The sequence below is a fragment of the Lichenostomus cassidix genome, chromosome 1 (assembly GCF_008360975.1).
Source record: "Lichenostomus cassidix isolate B80296 chromosome 1, HeHo_3.0, whole genome shotgun sequence".
Classification (NCBI taxonomy): domain Eukaryota; kingdom Metazoa; phylum Chordata; class Aves; order Passeriformes; family Meliphagidae; genus Lichenostomus; species Lichenostomus cassidix.
In genome coordinates, this window is record NC_139479.1 from 58,933,760 (window position 1) to 58,950,665 (window position 16,906).

Here is a 16,906-nt window from a genome sequence, read left to right on the forward strand (position 1 = left end):
TGAATGACTGTGTAAGATGTAGGCCAATGGACCAATTATAAAATGGTGAACAGTGCAAAAATAATTCTCTATTAATTAAAATGTTCCCCAGATTATTAGTGAACCAGAATGAACTTAAATGAGAATAAATATTGAAAAAATCAACATTGAATTGACAAAATAATAAAAAAAAGTATAAAATTCTTCATGTGTGAATTTCATATTTGAATATGCGAAGTTGAGGGACTGCCATTTAAAACAAAAATATTTACTAGTATTGCAGTAGAAAATGACAATTTGGGACCAAAATATATCTTTATACCATAAAACATTTGCAAATACTCTCTAGAGTTGTGAGAGACAGCTGTTAAAACCAAGCAGAAGCCATAGAATCTGGCTATTTTAATTTATCGTAAAAGATACTTGTGTATCATTCAAGACACTTGAGATGGAATGTGTACTTTCCAAAGGGAGAACCACAGAGATGCTCAAGCTGTTTTAAGACAACTTTATATTGGGCCAGAACTTGGTTCCTGGTTTCCTAACACCTAGCACTGGTAATTTTGCCTGTGTTTCTCAGATCCTAAAGATAGGGAAAAAAGAAACGAAAATAAAGACAGCAAACAAACCATAATGAAACAGGGTTGAGAATAAAGTGGACAGAAGAGGAGGAAGGAGCAAAGAGAATGCAAATCAGAAGGTAAAGCTACCTTTCATATTTACTAATTAATTGCTACATTTTCATTGGCATTATCTAGTAAAAACAGATAAATAATGTTGACAAAAATATGCTGCAATGTTTGCAGAATTTTATACTAGGTATGAATTAGTCTTACTTTCCACATTAAAAGAAATATTTGCTTATCCTGAAGTGATAATAGACACTAAATTCTCTTCGCTCTTCCTCTAGGATGATGCTGCTCTAATCAATAAAATCAGTTACCTAGGAATTGCAATGTATTTGATTTTCTTTGAGTTAAGATCTGTTACTTCCAAGTATCCCGCAGCTGGTGGAGGAGTGACATCTGAAAATAAACAAACGTTATTTTCCTGCTGCATGATTAACTGGTTATTGCATTTGCATTTAGCAGATTAAATTTAAACATTTTATTATACAGTACCTGTCAGAAAATGATAAGCTTTCATATTCAATACAGGAATATAACTTGCAAATAAGGAATTGTTTTATTACTATGATAGTGAGTAATCAGACAGTCACAGGTACAAAAGAACAATGTATTTGTATGGCAAATGTCAAAATTACACACAAATATAGCTCTGCTCACAAAAGCATTACTGCAATCCCTAACTCGCTGCTTTTATCTGTCACTGAAGATAATGTCAGCTGTATACCTGACTTGAAAAGCATATTGAGGAACATTTCAAAACACTGTGTTTATGACTTCCACTTGAAAATTTCTCAATAATAAGTCCTAAACACTTAAATTTAACCACTCTTTCTGGAGGTAGATTCTCAGCACACAAAGATTTTGTAACTTTATATTAAAATGCCCTAGACTATCAAGCATTAAATATTCTGTTTATGGACAGTTTAATGAATACAGCTAATATATGGTCCTTCCCTCAGATTCAGTTTTGTGTTTGTGTACCTACATTGGCTTTTGCCAACTTATGAGTACACTGTGCCTGGGCTCAGATGTGGGTTCTAGGTAGAAGCTGACTTTCATCTGCCTGGAGTAAATTGAGGCAGTTTTTCAGAAAAGAAACCAGAAGACAGAATCACACTGCCCAGTATGGGTACAAAATGTCATTGTCACAAGATGAAAGGAAGTCTAGATTTTCTTCTGAAACAAGGTATCTTTCACCTCCTTGAAATGAAGGAGAGTCTGACCCTACCTGCAGAAGTGTTGATGCTTGCATAGAGCATCAACACAGAAAAGACCATTAAGATCAGCAGCATAAGGAGATCTGATATTCAAATGAGTACACAGAATAACTCACAACAGCACTTTATGCATATCTAATGTATCTATATATCTACAATATACATGCCTACAGTAGCACATCTAGTGACTTTACTCATCTTCATAAAAATGGGAATATCAAACACATCAGAAATGGGAAAAAAGTCTGGAAAAATGCAGGTTTGTGGGCCAGAGACCACTTTTTGTTTCCCCTGTATTTTGTTACTGTTTAAAAATGTGCTCTCTCTTTTGTTAGGAATGAAGAATAAGACAGACATTTAAAATTCTGATTCTGGCTAAGGCCCAGTCAAGAATCTTGACAATGAAACGTGAATATCAGATGTGAACAGGTTCCTCTTTTGCCAAAGCCTGATGGAGAACAGCTATGCACAGCTCTAGACATCAAACTTTAAGGAAAACAGACACAATGTTCAGTTCTGGGCTCCTCAGTACACAAGAGACATGGAGCTCCTGGAGCAGGTCCAGTGGAGGCCTATGAAGATGATAAGGAGATTGGAGGAACTCTGTTATGCAGAAAGGCTGAGAGACCAGGGTCTGCTCAGCCTCAAGAAGAGACAGCAGAGAGGGGACCTCATCAATGTCTCCAAGTATCTGAAGGGAGGATGTCAGAGGATGGAATAGGCTCTGCTCTGTGGTGCCAAGCAATAGGACAAGAGGAAACAGTAACTGATGCACAGGAAGTTCCACCTGAACATGAGAAACAACTTTACTATGAGGGTGACCGAGCACTGGAACTGGATGCCCAAAGAGGTTGCAGAGTATTTCCCTGGAGAACTGTTAGGACACAATCCTGAGTAACATACTCTAGAGGTCCCTGATGAGCAGGGAGATTGGATCATATGACATCAAATGGTCCCTTCCAACCTTCCCCATTCTGTGATTCTGTAACGTGAATAGTCCTGAGGATGAGAAAGAGGTCAGAACAGATGAGTTACAAGGACAAATGTAAGGAGGGCTTTTTTTGTGGTCTAGAGATTTGTTTAAAAAACACATCCAATCCTATTAAGAAAATCCTTATGAAGAGAGCAGCATAATCCTGAGTAAGTGAAGGTGACATGAAGTATTCAGTTTTGTTTAGAGAAAAAAAAAGACGGATACTATGAAAAGCTTTTCTTACACAAGGAGAGCAAAGCAACGCAATAGGCCAATTGTTTGACAAACATGAGTTAAGAAAAGACTACATGTGTCATGCCGTCCCTATATAAATAGGTGGACCAGACAATGTGTTGAGGCTATTCTGGTAACATTGTGTGTTATGGTACATGTTGTTCCAGTTACTGTCACACTAACAGCGATACACACTCAGTAACAGGCTGTTATTTTATGTTCATCTCCAGAAAGTGCTGAGAATCCAAGTAAATATTTGCTCTCAAGTAGTCCCTCATCTCTATAGTCTTGTTTTTAGAATAAACATTAATTCTTCTTTGCTGGATTTTGCCATCATCTCTTGTCTGAGTTTATATTTTGTGTCCATACATCTTTTTTGGCAGTCTTTGGGGAAATTATTACTTGTTACAATTTCTTTTCAAATACAACTATCATTTGGTTTACAGTTCCAATTAAACATATAGGCAATTATTTCTTTGCTTATTGGTCTTGGAACAGCTTCAGTAATACATATTGGAGTATGCTAGAGTTTGGCTGAGTACTTTGAATTATTAATAGAAATGGAAAGCTGTCTGCCAGAACTGACCGGTTGTCCAAGAAGATGCGAAAGAAAGTCTGATAGGTATGGGAAAAAAATCAAAAATATAAAACAACTTCTCAAAAGCAACAGAAGACAATACTGCAAGAACTTCAAGGGACTGACACATCCTTAATGTAGCAGGATGCCTTTGCTTCACTTTACCATTTCCCAGGGAAGCATACAACTTTTACAGGTAAGTAACTACAGGTTTCCAATGCAGAAACAACAGCACAATCAGGAATAAGCAACACTGAATTTCAAGGGACCAAGACTGTTAAGCAGCTACTGGTAGCCACTAAATGTGTATTCAATTAAATATTCCATCAATTAGTGGGACTGAGAGGCAAACTCCAGGAGAAACAATAGCCCAGTAGAGAAGGTTGCAAGCACAGAATCTCAAAGGCATCATAAGGACTAGTACCTTATTATCTCACCCTTCAAGTGAGTACATTGACATATGCTTCTCTTTTTCTGTCTTCCCTTTTTCACTTGGAAATATTTTTGAGCCATAACAACGGCAAGACTAGGTCCCTCTAGTACCCTGTCTCCAAGAGTAGTTAGATGCTTGGAATGTGTAAGAACAGAGAAGTGTACACGAAATTTTCCTCAAGTCACAAATCAGTTGCAATCTAGGGGCTTCTTAAACTGAGTGTGGTGCCTATGTTTTTATATCTATGTATTCAGTTAACTTCCCAGGAGTTTGTCCAGTTTTCTTTTAGATCCACACTTCAACATTCACAACATCCTTTGGGAAGTAGTTTAACAAGTTAGCACTCTATGAAGAACTACGAGTTGTTTGTTTTGATGAAATTCCTAATACCTCCATTAGCTGCTCCCTAACTCTGGTACTGAGTGCAAAATTGTTGGTTTTTGCATATCTCTATGCCATACATGTTTTTGTAGAACTCTACCATATACCTCTTTCCTGATCTTGTCTTCACATGTTGGAGGATTGGCCAATACAATCTTTCTCATCCTTGCTGCCTTTCTCTGAACTTATCCCAGTTCAACCTTCTCCCACCTTGAGATGGAGGACAAAACCTGAACAGTATTAAGGACATGCAGATTTGTACAACAGCTCAAAGAGGTTCTCTGTTTTTTTCTGTTTCTTCCCTAGTAATTCTTAACATTTTATTTGTTTTTTTCAACTGCTACTGAGCTTTGAACTGCTATCTTAATGAAACCATCTATCATGACAGAAAAATAATGCTCATAAGATGTTTTCATAATTCCCAGCCTTGTTGATGTAGAATTAGGATTCTGTCCTCCTCCACATATTTATCTATACCGAATTACACCTGATATTTCTATCGCATTCAGAACTGTAGTTGTTCTCATAATTCTTTATGATAAATCCTTCCTACCACGAATAATATCCACTGTCATCAGCACTGTCACCTCACAGTTAATTAATTTTTCCATTTTTTTCATGACATGCCAAATAGCACAGGTTGCTGTAGGAATTCCCTCATAGCTCCTCCTCCCCCAGAAAATCTGGCCATTAACTGATAAATGGAAATGCCTTGAAAAAGGCTATGGAAAAGAAAACCTAGAGTCTTGCTCAGGTCTTATTTAATTGAATCAGTAAGGTTTTATTAAACATGATTCAGTCAAAATCAATTTTTGTAATTCATAAATTAAAACATCATTCAGGAAGGAAAAATCAATGATAATGATCTTCAAGGTATGAAATCTTTCAACTTAAATGGCCATAAAGCAGGGCACAAACCTCATACAATTTTCCATACATTTAAAGCTCCTATTCATGAATATATTTCACCACAATGAAAATATAAAAGAAATTAAACTGCTTGGTTAGATAGAAGCCAATTCTCTGACTGATCATATGTTCAGGTTACTGGTATCCTGGATTCATGAAGAATGTCTCCTGCTTTTTAATTATAATAACCTAGCAATATAAAGTGTTACATACCACAGCAACTTAAAAGGCTTTCAGAAATAGCTGTCAAGATCTCAGTTTGGGTATCCTTTGGAAGCATTGTATCCCTCCCTCACTCCCAAATTAGTAAACAAATTTTAGCAGAAGCTCAGAAGATTTACCTTCTAAATACTTCAGATACAGATTTTTTTTCTTTGAAAGCCTGAAAAGAAGTGACCCAGTCTGACCCTTTAGCATGTTTATTACGTATGAGAAGATTATGGCCTGAAGTGGTATAATCTGTTCCAAGACTCTAACTCAAACCACTTTTACTAAGTTGAATCTTTTTAAGAGGTAATCTTTCCTTAAGTTACAAAAGGAGGTAACTGAAGTTTTCTACATTGTTGATATCCTTGACTTGGCGTCATTAGTCAAGTAAATCTTTCATTCTCTTGGTAATAAATAAAAGGATTTCTCTACACAGGGAAGTTGATCTGTGTTAAATGAGGACAAGCAGATTAGATCATTCATTCTGTTTGAGTTAACTTGGAATAAAATGTTTATTCTGGGACAGAGAGTTCACACACAGAATAAATCAGGAATAGCTTCTTGTGCTGATGAAATCGAGCCATTCTACCATATACAAATATTTTGGGCATTTTCTTTTTTGGTAGTAAACTTTGGAGATTCCTGGAGGCAATTAATGCAAAACTCACAAATGCTGTTATTAAGCAATAACTGGTATATTTTTAGTTATTGTCTGAAGAACCTTAAGATAACAGAAAGACTGGCATGGCAGCACAAAAATGTCTGAATATCTGTAGTCTATACCTTCTTTATTAGTGTCAGAATGGAGGATGGTTTTGCTGTATGTGAATGTCATTCATGCAACATTCTCTTGGACAGGAGAAAAACTAAAATGTCTGGGTCTCTTCAGTTTCAAGTGTGTGTCTCTTCAGGTGTAACTGACGTTTGACAAGTCATAGAAGTGATGGTTAAGCTGAATGCAGAACTGTTACTCACCCAAGCCTGTAATGCTAGAATAAGGGGCACTTGATAAATGCAGTAAGAGATCAACTGATCACAAAAAGATCGTGAACCTGTCAGTTTGCTGTGGAGATACACAGGTTCAAAGAAGGTCCAGGCAAAGTTGTGGACAACAGGTCCATAAAAAGGAGATTTAAAGCCTGAGGCAGGGGTGTCCTCTGCAACACCCCTAGCAAAACAACTGCAAATATTGAGAAAATATTAAGGGAAAGACAAAGAAGTAGACAGGCTCACATGCATTCCTAAAATAGCCTCTCCTATTGTCCCTGCTGGGGATAGAATACTGAGTTAGTCAGACAACAGGTTTATCACTGCAGCTCTGTGTGACACTGAGCAGAAGCTGGAAATACTGGTAAGGCAAGTTGCTGAACTGGGATGATCATATTCCATTAGTGGGCTTCCTGCGCAGACAGAGGGAAATCCCATCTACTGAGATACTCACAGTGTAGACACCCTGTTAATTCCTCAGAAATGTAATTCAGCATGCTAATAAGGTCCAAATTAATTTTAAAACTAAGTGCAACTACACTCATTCCTTCTCAAATATTTGCTCTGTGACTATTTAAGAACATTCTGGAAAAATGAATGAGTGATTGAGGATTAAAAAATAAAATACAAGTGTGTTGCAGTACAAGCATATGAACCTCTTACCTTTTGGGTAGATGTCTTTCAAAGGCACATCTCCAGGTGCTAAAATTCTGACTATTTGATTAGAAGCCAATAAAGTTACACAATTGGTTTGTTTTGCAGCTCCTGTTTTCCTCTGGGCTCCATAATAGAATTGATCAGAAGGAGAAGCACGTTTGTGACTCAGAGAGGAGTTTCTTTTCCAGCTATACACTTCACTGGGAGACTGCAAAAGAGAAGGTGTCTACTGAAAAAAATGTTACTATTATTAAGTCTAAGAACAAACATTTCTTGTTAAGTTCCACTTCTTATTTAATTTCAAATAAAATGTGGCTGTTGTGGTTACTTCTTATGCTCCCACATGACAAGGAATGACCTGGATTATTTTGTCATCAAAAACTCCTATAGCAGTAAAAACCAACAAACCATCTACATGAGTTTTAGGCATTAAGATGTTCTGAAGATCTGAAGTTGAATCAACTTTTTTTATTTTTTATTTTAATTGAACCAGGAACAGAAAGCATTGAAATAACAATCTGGAACCAAACTATATAAAAAACGGTTAGGTTTCCACTAATATAGATAAATACAAACACATATTTCAGTAATAAATTCAAAGCTAAGCAATAAGGCTGGGACTTAGCTCCAGGTTCAGAGATTTAAGTGTAGGTCACCACGTGAAAGCCAGTGGCTTCATCTCCACTATAGTCAAAAGAGCCTGGAGAAAAAATCATCCTGAAGGTCTCAGTGTTTGGTAAGCTGAGGATTTCTACTACAAATAAGAGCTCAGAGACCTTGCTCATACTAAACACTTACACCACCAGCACTGAACATTGAACCTGAATTTTTGCCCCATCACTCTTACATTAACCCTCAGCACTCCTTTGAAATTCACATGGACACCTAAAACGATGTATGAAGAAGGATGGTGCCTCAGTCAAAATCAGACAGAGCCAAAAATGCTTCATCACCCACACCGGTGTGTTAGTATCGAAGTGTGTACCATGTTTAGCACTCCCTCACCTAGACCACTTCCCTCGTTCAGCAAAAAACTCATATCTACTGTAAGTATTATGAAATGCTAGAATAAACAATATGGTAATATAAAACCAAACCAAGGCAAACTCAACAGCTAACTGCAAAGACTGTCTTACTGACAAAAACACGTTTTTGAATAATTTTAGATTTCAAAGAATTTTCTTCTTTCATTTGGCCTTCCCAAAATTCCTGTCTGTTAACACTTACAATTTCTAATTTGTCCCAATTTATTAAACAAACATGACATATTTATTCCATAATCACTACCCTTTTTATGTATCATTAAGTGGCAAATATAAAAAAAGTCCAAAGACTTAAACATTCTGCTTTTCTTTTCCCAGTGTTTATCTCTACTCCTTGCAACAGGCCTAGTCATTACACCGCTAAGTTTCACTTTCCTTTCTGGTCCTTTTCTAACTGTCACAGCACTGAGCACACTTACATGCAGTATTTACACTCAGCTACATTATTCAACAATGAAGTGGCTTTATAGTTTTGCTAGCACTTTCCGTATCTATTTTTTCTTTTTCTTAAATCTAGTCTTGTTACCTGCTGCACACTAGGCAAAAAGTTCACACTGAACAGTTCAAAATTATACTGATATCCTTTTTCTCAGTGGGTATGTTTAATTTAAAAACTGTAAAAATACATTATTTAGAAAATATTACTCTAGCCAGCACTGTTCAGAGCTTAACGAAAATTAATTTTGTCTATGCTAGACATGGTGTTGTCCCATACCTTGAAATTTAAAAAACCACTGACATCCCTCTAGACTACCCTAACAAATGGTCTGCACTACATGAATTTGTCCCTTAATATAATTCCCTTCTTTTTCCAAGTCATTTGGTAAACAGGTACTTAATGGGTTACAGAATAAACAAGACCATATTACTTCATTGTATAATAATGCTGAGTATTTACCAAGAGGTCCGGGAAACCAATAACAATAGTAGCATAATTATGTTCATCTGAGAAGATCCTGTTGGGGGAGCTGATCTTTTGTCCCACAGCTGCACTGAGGTTTTCTGAAGATAGCTGGTCAGTTGAAACACCATGAGGCACACATGATTCTGACACTAAACAAGGAAATTAAACAAAATGAAAGTCATTAAAACCAGATGTGCAATAGGAAACAATATTAACTGTAGGAGTGCTGAGCACTGAACATTGCTATTACTTTGAGCATAAAATTACTAAAAAGCAGAAGATCTGATTACATTGTACTGTAACACAGAGAAGAAGGCAGTAATCCTATTTTTGTAAAGTTAAGTACTTAAAATCAGGAAATACTAGCTTTGTAGTTGTTTATGCCACTTAATTTTGTCCTCTACTGTACAAATGAGGCAGGAAGCCTATGGAATAGAACAGCATGTGATCTCAGTGAAAATTGTTATAATGCAAATGCATCAACAGGCAAAACATAGGTTTGCACAGGTAAGTGTCAAAGTGATATTTCCTGGTGACTCTCTTACTGTCTTTGCAATTTAAACAATGTTGCTTGTAATGCATTTCTGTTAAATAATGGTTTGGTTGCCTTTAACCTACAGAAAAGTGAATTTTATTCTGTGCATCTGTAAGAGCCCTTCACCTTGCCTCAAACTGCCAACACAGTCAGAACCTACTATCTTTACTTCTGCACTGTTTCCATTTTGCTGAACAGACTATCTCGTTTACATGGTAATAGAAGAAAAGCTTTCCTCCCTCAAAGGATAAACGGTCTGGGTCAGCAGTAAACTCACACTGGTCTACCTTTTTTTCCAGTTCTCCTGCCACAGCTTCTGCCTAAAAGAACAAAAACACACTGAAGATGTTACATTTGGGGTTTGCTGGATGATTTGGAAAGAGGTGGACAGAGGATATAACATTTTACACTGGAAGAAACGAGATAACAAAGGATAAAAATAGCACAGAAAGCACGGAGCAATAAACTGTCCACAAATACTTTGAGACTGGAAATTATAATAACATTTCTATCCATCTGAGGAATGATACTCCAGAATGGTTTCTAAATAAGGTAGTAAGAGGAAGGAAACTACTGTGCTCTGATGGCGCTTGATAAGTTGGTAGAGTAAACTGTAAAAGAGTTAAAAAGGATTCTAGGTATTTAGGCTATGGTTAGTTTTTGGTATCCACCTTGCTGCTGTTTATGTAAAATAAGCCCTATCATTTGTCAATATCATTTGCTTGTACCATGTTTACACTGTGTTAATCTCATTTTTCTAACTTATGCTAGCCACAAGAACCAGAACAAAACTTGTTCCGTCTTTATGAGATATAAAGTGGTTTCTCTGTTTGTTTCCTCTTTCTGATACACAATGGCCAAAACCTATGAACTATTAGGTGGGATGCATATGTACTTCCATTCTTACTAAACCAAGTAGACTAAAGATGTTGTGCATTGTGATCAAATGCTCAGGGTTGAAAATGCTATCAGATTTGAAGACAGACAGATCTTACCAGGCAGAATGACAACCACTGGAGATTTCTGCCTTACTCTGAAAGTAAGACATGCCTCAATGCCTGGCACTATCTGGGAATTTTACTGATCAAATTCCCCCCATCTTTCAACACAGGTGTGATGGCCTCAATGGCCTCCTGCACGCTATCAACAGAACTACAGAAACTGTGACTCCTGTTCTGTTTTAACAGTAGGTGTTTTGTATTTTTCTAACAGTTAGGAAATGTTTTCTAGCTTATCTGAGTAGCAGACCTGCAACAGTCTACATCATGGAGTCATTAATATATTTGTTCCCTCCTACTCCTGTTCTAATTCCTGCCTAATCATCTTCCTTCCTTTTCCATTCTACATACTTGTTTGAAGAAACTCCATGATGGAGGGTCTTGAATGCTACAATGAAACAAAAATGCTTTATTCAAACAACCTGAAGTTTGAGCATGGAATGTGAAAAAGTTATTATTAACCAAACATGATAAGGGGAGGACAAAAACAGAATCAGAGAGAATGTTACTCAGACCTTTAAGAGCCTTGTTTGTGCAGCTGCAAACAGAAATGTTAACAAGAAAACGAAAAAAGAAAAAAGGAACTAGCCAAGTTTGCATTCAATACCTCTTGTTAAGCCAAATCCCATGTCAGCTGGCTCTTCACTCAATGCATGCAGCTGGCAAACCTCACTGTCTTGAGCTCCCATATGGGCACGCTTGGTTAAAAGAAATTTCCTGTAAAGGATACACATTTATAATAATTCCCAATTAAACTTGTAACTCTAAACAAGGACTTTTATCTTCTGAAACAGTGAAAACATTCTACATTTATATAAACAAGGTTATCAACACCTTTTGCTAAAACGAAATACAATTTCCCAAACATCTGTGAGATAGGAAAGAGTAAGCCAGTAAGTGGCAGATTTATCTTCTGGTAACTGTTTACATACTTTTATTTGCTGTGCATTTATAAAAATAAGGCAGCCGAGTAACATTTCTTTCATGGTACCATAAAAGCAAAGGAAGCAGGCGCTAACTCTGGACAACATGTCTGTATTTCCACAGACAGGTCCACCAACATTCTCATTTCTAAAGATCAATACCACCTCAGTAAAATCAATATTAACATGCATATGATCAGAGCTAGCCCAGACTTTCAGAGGCTGGCATATCCTTTTCATTTCCTACTCTAAAAGGCTACCTGCTTTTTCACCACAGCAAATCTGAATATTAAACACCCACTTTTTAAGTCCAGCCAGTCTCACAAACAGAAAAAACAAGTCTGAGACCAGGAGTGAAACTCCTGAACATAAACGAGGCACAAACAAGAAATAATGCCATCAAGAAAACTAGGCTGAACTGACTTATTTGTTTCATTTTCCACCAAGAGCCACCGGTCTTCAGCCACCAGGAAAACAGATTTCAGACTGATCGGAAGTGAGATGGTGTGAGTTTGACCCTCCAATACATCCAGTACAATAAGATGGTTTCTATAAAATTGGAAGCCAAGAAAAGAATAGTCAGATAGGGATATACACAAGGAGATCTGATATAAATTAATTTAATACAAGGTATAATTTACTCTCACCCTGTTTCTTTGTAGAACACCAGCCAGTTTTTGTGTGAAAACTCTCGACACATTTTGTAGTTGCTCTGTATAAAAATACATCATAGAGCAATTAGTGTTTGCCAGATCTGTCCCAGTGAGTTTCCCTGACTCCTCGGAAAGTGTACTAGTTTTTTCCTTTATTTAGAAGAACCCACAGCTTTAATTACCTCTCAAAATGCTACCTAGCTTGCCTTGTTCCTAGTCATAAATTGCATCATAACTGAGCTCATTATTTTGGACATAATTCATTGTAACTAAATGTTCCATTATTTCCAGTTCTAGCCCTAAAAAAAGATATTTTAAAGATACATATCTTCAGACAATTTATTCATATTTTTATACCAATATTCCATAACAATGCTATTTAATGTGTAAGACATTTAAACATATGTAAGAGTAAACAATTAAATACTTGGGCTGTAAAACCAGGAAACACTTAATGACCCTGGGGCAGTTTTTCCAATACTGACATTAGCTTTTAAAAAAAACTTAGTATAATAGGGGCAGGTGCTATTCCTCACCACCTCTTCTTTGTTGCTCCACCAAGATGTTCTCTTAGGAGAGTCTTGAGAATCCGGTGAGAGCAAAAGTCGGCGAAGGGCACCATTGCTCGTATCCAGCAACAACACAACATTGCTCTGTAAATGAAAAGCAGATCCATGTACCTCCCAAGCCCATTCATAAGAAACTACAACAAATCTATATGAAGCACTTTTGCAACTCAAGCCACTTAGATTATTTTGAAAAGATAATATAAATTTTGTTGCAAAATATAAGATGGATTTTCTTGGCTCATTTCAAAGTTCATAGGAAAATTGAAGAGGTTAAGCACATGCAAGGGCTGGAATGATACCACAGTTTTTCCACAGTATTTTTTTCTATACATCTCACAGTCACTTCTGCACAACCTCTAGTATGGCTTACATGTCTAAGATGCAGCTACAGTTAAGAGACACACCAATTATTTCTGTCAAGTCACTAAAATACTTCCAGTTTTTATGTTTTCTTACCGATTTTCTATTGTACCCATTGCTTAAGTCCCACTGAAGGTGACAAACTGATGAAACAGCTTAGTACCTTCTCTCCAAGTTCATACTTCTGATAGTGTGGAGCCTATTAAATATCCCAGGGTGTGGCAATTCTTCTGTGACCTGCACAGTCTGACAGCTTATAGTGTCAGAGGTAGGACAGCTGTTGGAGAACAGCAAGATGACTCAAGAGGATGGAGACCAGAAGCAGATGGGACAGTGCAAATCTCCATGTATCACATGAAAATATGTGTGCTAAATTTTGAACTTCTTCAGATTTCTCATTTGTTACTCAATGCCCAAGGGTCAACACATGCTATCAAATGAAGGGTGCTTTTTAAACATTTCTTTTTGCAAAGTAATATCGCTGCTCCCAATGTGTTTAACTAAGAATTCAAGACAGTAGTCATTCAGGTCCAACCTTAACTGCACCAAATGAACTTTAAGGTACAAAGTAACAAGTTAATTAAGCCCTGGGTTCAATTTTCTGTTTGCCATTCCAGGAAACATTCAGTTCGGCAAGGACATTAGGTTCTGCAAGGACTTACTAAAAGTAAACTGCCTACGTACAACATGTGTAATAACGCATGATAGACGTTAAGGAAGTAAAACATAAATTCCCACAAATTCCCCTAAATAAAACAAACAATCTGAGTCACAGCAGTTTTGTTCTTTTTGGGTACTCTTCATACTTACACTAGAAATATTTGTGAGAGTTAATTTTAATAATGACAGTAATTTGAAGCTAAATATGGTAAAGCATTTAAAATATTATCATGTTATTTGGAGCATTTGGGAGTTTCAGTTCAAGTTCAATATTTCTAAAAAAAGAAGCTTGCTTATGTATTACAAACTGAAATTATAGAAATGTGATTCAGGAAAAAAATAGGACATTGGATTTGGATTTTGGTTTTCTGCTGTATTTAATTTACACAATTCTGTAACAGCATTAGCCGTCCACGTGAGATAAAGAACACATACGAATCAACTACATTCCTCCATTTAGTGTTAAATTTATGAGAGCAGTTGGTAATATAAAAAGCTTCTCTACTCCACCCCTCTTGATGTTAATGGTTTCCTTCTGTGCTAAGTGACTGATGTATATTCTGTCTGTGTTTAAGAATAGATTTTTGCGTCACTTGTGAACACATCCAAGAGCAGCTTTGGCAACTCTTCAAGTGGGCTGGGAAAAGACGTTTGTGTGCAATTCCGCTGTGTTTGTTCTTGACTGGGAGAAAAGTAACCTTTGGGCGACCTCCCGACCCCAGTGTCTGGAATTCCAAACTCTGGACAGATGCAATAACCAATCTTGTGAAGTGGTGTGCCTTTATTTTTAGTTACTGTAAAGTTTCCCTTTCCTTACTGCTGTTTTTATTTTAACCAGCATTTTCCTCTAAAAAGTTCTTAAACCAAACAGGGCTGTGACTTCATTTTGCTGGTAAGGGAAGTTGTCCCTTTTGGTTTTGCATACAGAGGGGAGAGCTTGGGGAAGTTTCAGAGTGGGACAATGCAAATAACTCAGTTTAACATTTTTGTACTCTTCTCCCCAAACTCACAGTTTGTTTTGATCTCTTCTGCCCTCGATGTTCATGTCCTGAGCAAGCAAGCTTGCAAATGCAGGTTTTTCTTAGCTATCAGCTTCAGACTAAAGCTGATCCTTAGCTTGGCAGGGTAATCATATATCCTCTTGCCACCTGTCCCACCTTTTCTTTTAGAGCTACTCAAGGATCCCTTGAGTGAGAGACACATAACAATCCTGATACTGTAAATATTAAGCACAGATACAAACATTAACATACGGTTCATCAGGTTCAATTGGAAAATGCCTGTGCAAGAATTTATGGTTTGGGGCTCAAACCACCACATCTTCAGAGATAGGGAAATGTATGCAAGTAGATTACTGGTGTTCTAATTAATGCAAATAGTGTCTTTCAGATGATTTGGGAGACTTTATTGTACTTGAGATTTCAGTGAACTGAGAACAAGTAGTGGCATAAGTTTTGTGTTTATGGAAAACTCCCATCCTACAGAAGGTGTATACATTTCTATATAAGCAGACCTTTACTACAAGGTGTACTCATAGAAAAGGAAAGTCTTTTATAATATTAAAGAAGAGAACTAGTTTTTGAAGAAAATAAGAAAATATACACTTTGTTCTGGAGACATACATGACAATATTATGGGGACTAGAGGTTACAGAAGTTACGACTACTGTGCTACTGGTACTACCATATTCAGGTCCTCATTTGTGCTTCAGGTCAGATCACAAACTGCTAAAAGAAGTGTTCTTTTAAAAAATGGTTGCTGTCTTCTACATGTAGTGAGTGAGGTGGATCTCTGTGTCAGTTTCTGCTCCACAGACTCCCTCACTCCCTTGTTATCAGAGAGCTTTGGCAGAACTGCATCAGCACATGGCACAGGGAAAAGCATTTCCCTCTCTCCCCACCCCACTTCCTGACCAAGAAAGATAAAAGCAGAGTTAAAGGATGCTGGCAGGACACTGCCTGAACAAAGCTTGTTATGCTCCCTGAGGTAGACTGTAGGTTACTCTGTCCAGTTGTAGCCTTTCAACACAGTAAAGTGCTTGTAAAAAAACCTGGAAGTGTGCTGTTAATTTATAGGCAAATAAATTCTCCATGTGCAGCTTGCTTTTACAACCCCATATAAAATCATGCATAAAAGTAATCAAAATTATTTTCTGTTTGTACTTGCTCTTCTTCTGAGCAGTAGAAGTGATAGATGCAAAAAGAAAAAGAAAAGTGCATACAGTGGACACAAAGCTTTAGCAGGAAGTAAGAATAAGCCCTGAAGTACTTGTGGGGAGGACAGATGGCAGAGGCATTGTTGCTTTGAAAAGATGAATGCAATTCCCATGTTACAAAGAAGTTACTTGAGATTTCTGAAGAGTCCTTTCAAAGTCTATGAGTTTAGTCTGAACAAAAAGAGTCAGAACAGCTTGCACTCACTGAGACCAATGGCCACCACGAGGAATAAAATCATCTACCATTTCTTCCAAGAAGATGTAAATGTGGCTTAAAATCAGATCAATCTCCCATTTGTGCCATTAAGTTAAATCCCTGAGGAGTTTACTTTCAGTAAAATTTTATTTAAAAGGACAGGAAGGAATGGTGATTTTTCATTTTATTTCACTGGAGGGCTCTACTGGATCTAGATGGATGTCATCTGGGAACAAGATAAAATATACAAGCTTATTTGAAGACCAACAATATCATCATTTCATCTTATCCAATAAGATTATCATCCATTTAAAATTGTTCTTTTTTATAACTTAGTCAGAAACATTCATCTCCAAAGACCTTTATTAAAAAAAAAAAAGGGAAAAACTGCTTGTCTAATTAAAGGATTATATTATTTATGAAATTGCAGCTGTCAAGTGGCCCTTTTATTTAATAAATGCAAGTTCTTATTTCTACAAATATTCTTAATACTTCTTAGTCTTTTTGCAACTACACACAGATGAATCTCTAAAGCATCAAGTACATTATTTATATTACTTGTTTTTCTTGTACTGTTCCATGCAGCCTTGGCACAACTAGCTAACTCTTGTAGCCTTGCCCAAAATGGAGATGTGCCACTAATCTACTTTTCTTAACATGTGAATGC

At 36.8% G+C, this 16,906-nt stretch overlaps 1 protein-coding gene across 2 annotated transcripts in view; it reads right to left on the bottom strand.

Annotated features, from left to right (window-relative positions):
* VWA8 (von Willebrand factor A domain containing 8) overlaps positions 1 to 16,906 on the bottom strand; it is a 176,651-nt gene that overhangs the window by 39,772 nt on the left and 119,973 nt on the right. The window contains exons 30-36 of one of the 2 annotated variants that reach the window (XM_085059145.1): positions 12,779 to 12,892; positions 12,234 to 12,298; positions 12,010 to 12,135; positions 11,271 to 11,380; positions 9,125 to 9,279; positions 7,190 to 7,391; positions 923 to 1,004 (exon numbers count right to left, since the gene is read on the bottom strand). In XM_085059145.1, the coding sequence (XP_084915271.1) occupies positions 923 to 1,004; positions 7,190 to 7,391; positions 9,125 to 9,279; positions 11,271 to 11,380; positions 12,010 to 12,135; positions 12,234 to 12,298; positions 12,779 to 12,892 (854 nt within the window). Of the gene's footprint in view, positions 1 to 922; positions 1,005 to 7,189; positions 7,392 to 9,124; positions 9,280 to 11,270; positions 11,381 to 12,009; positions 12,136 to 12,233; positions 12,299 to 12,775; positions 12,893 to 16,906 lie in introns of both variants that reach the window. The other variant, XM_085059135.1, reaches the window with a different exon arrangement.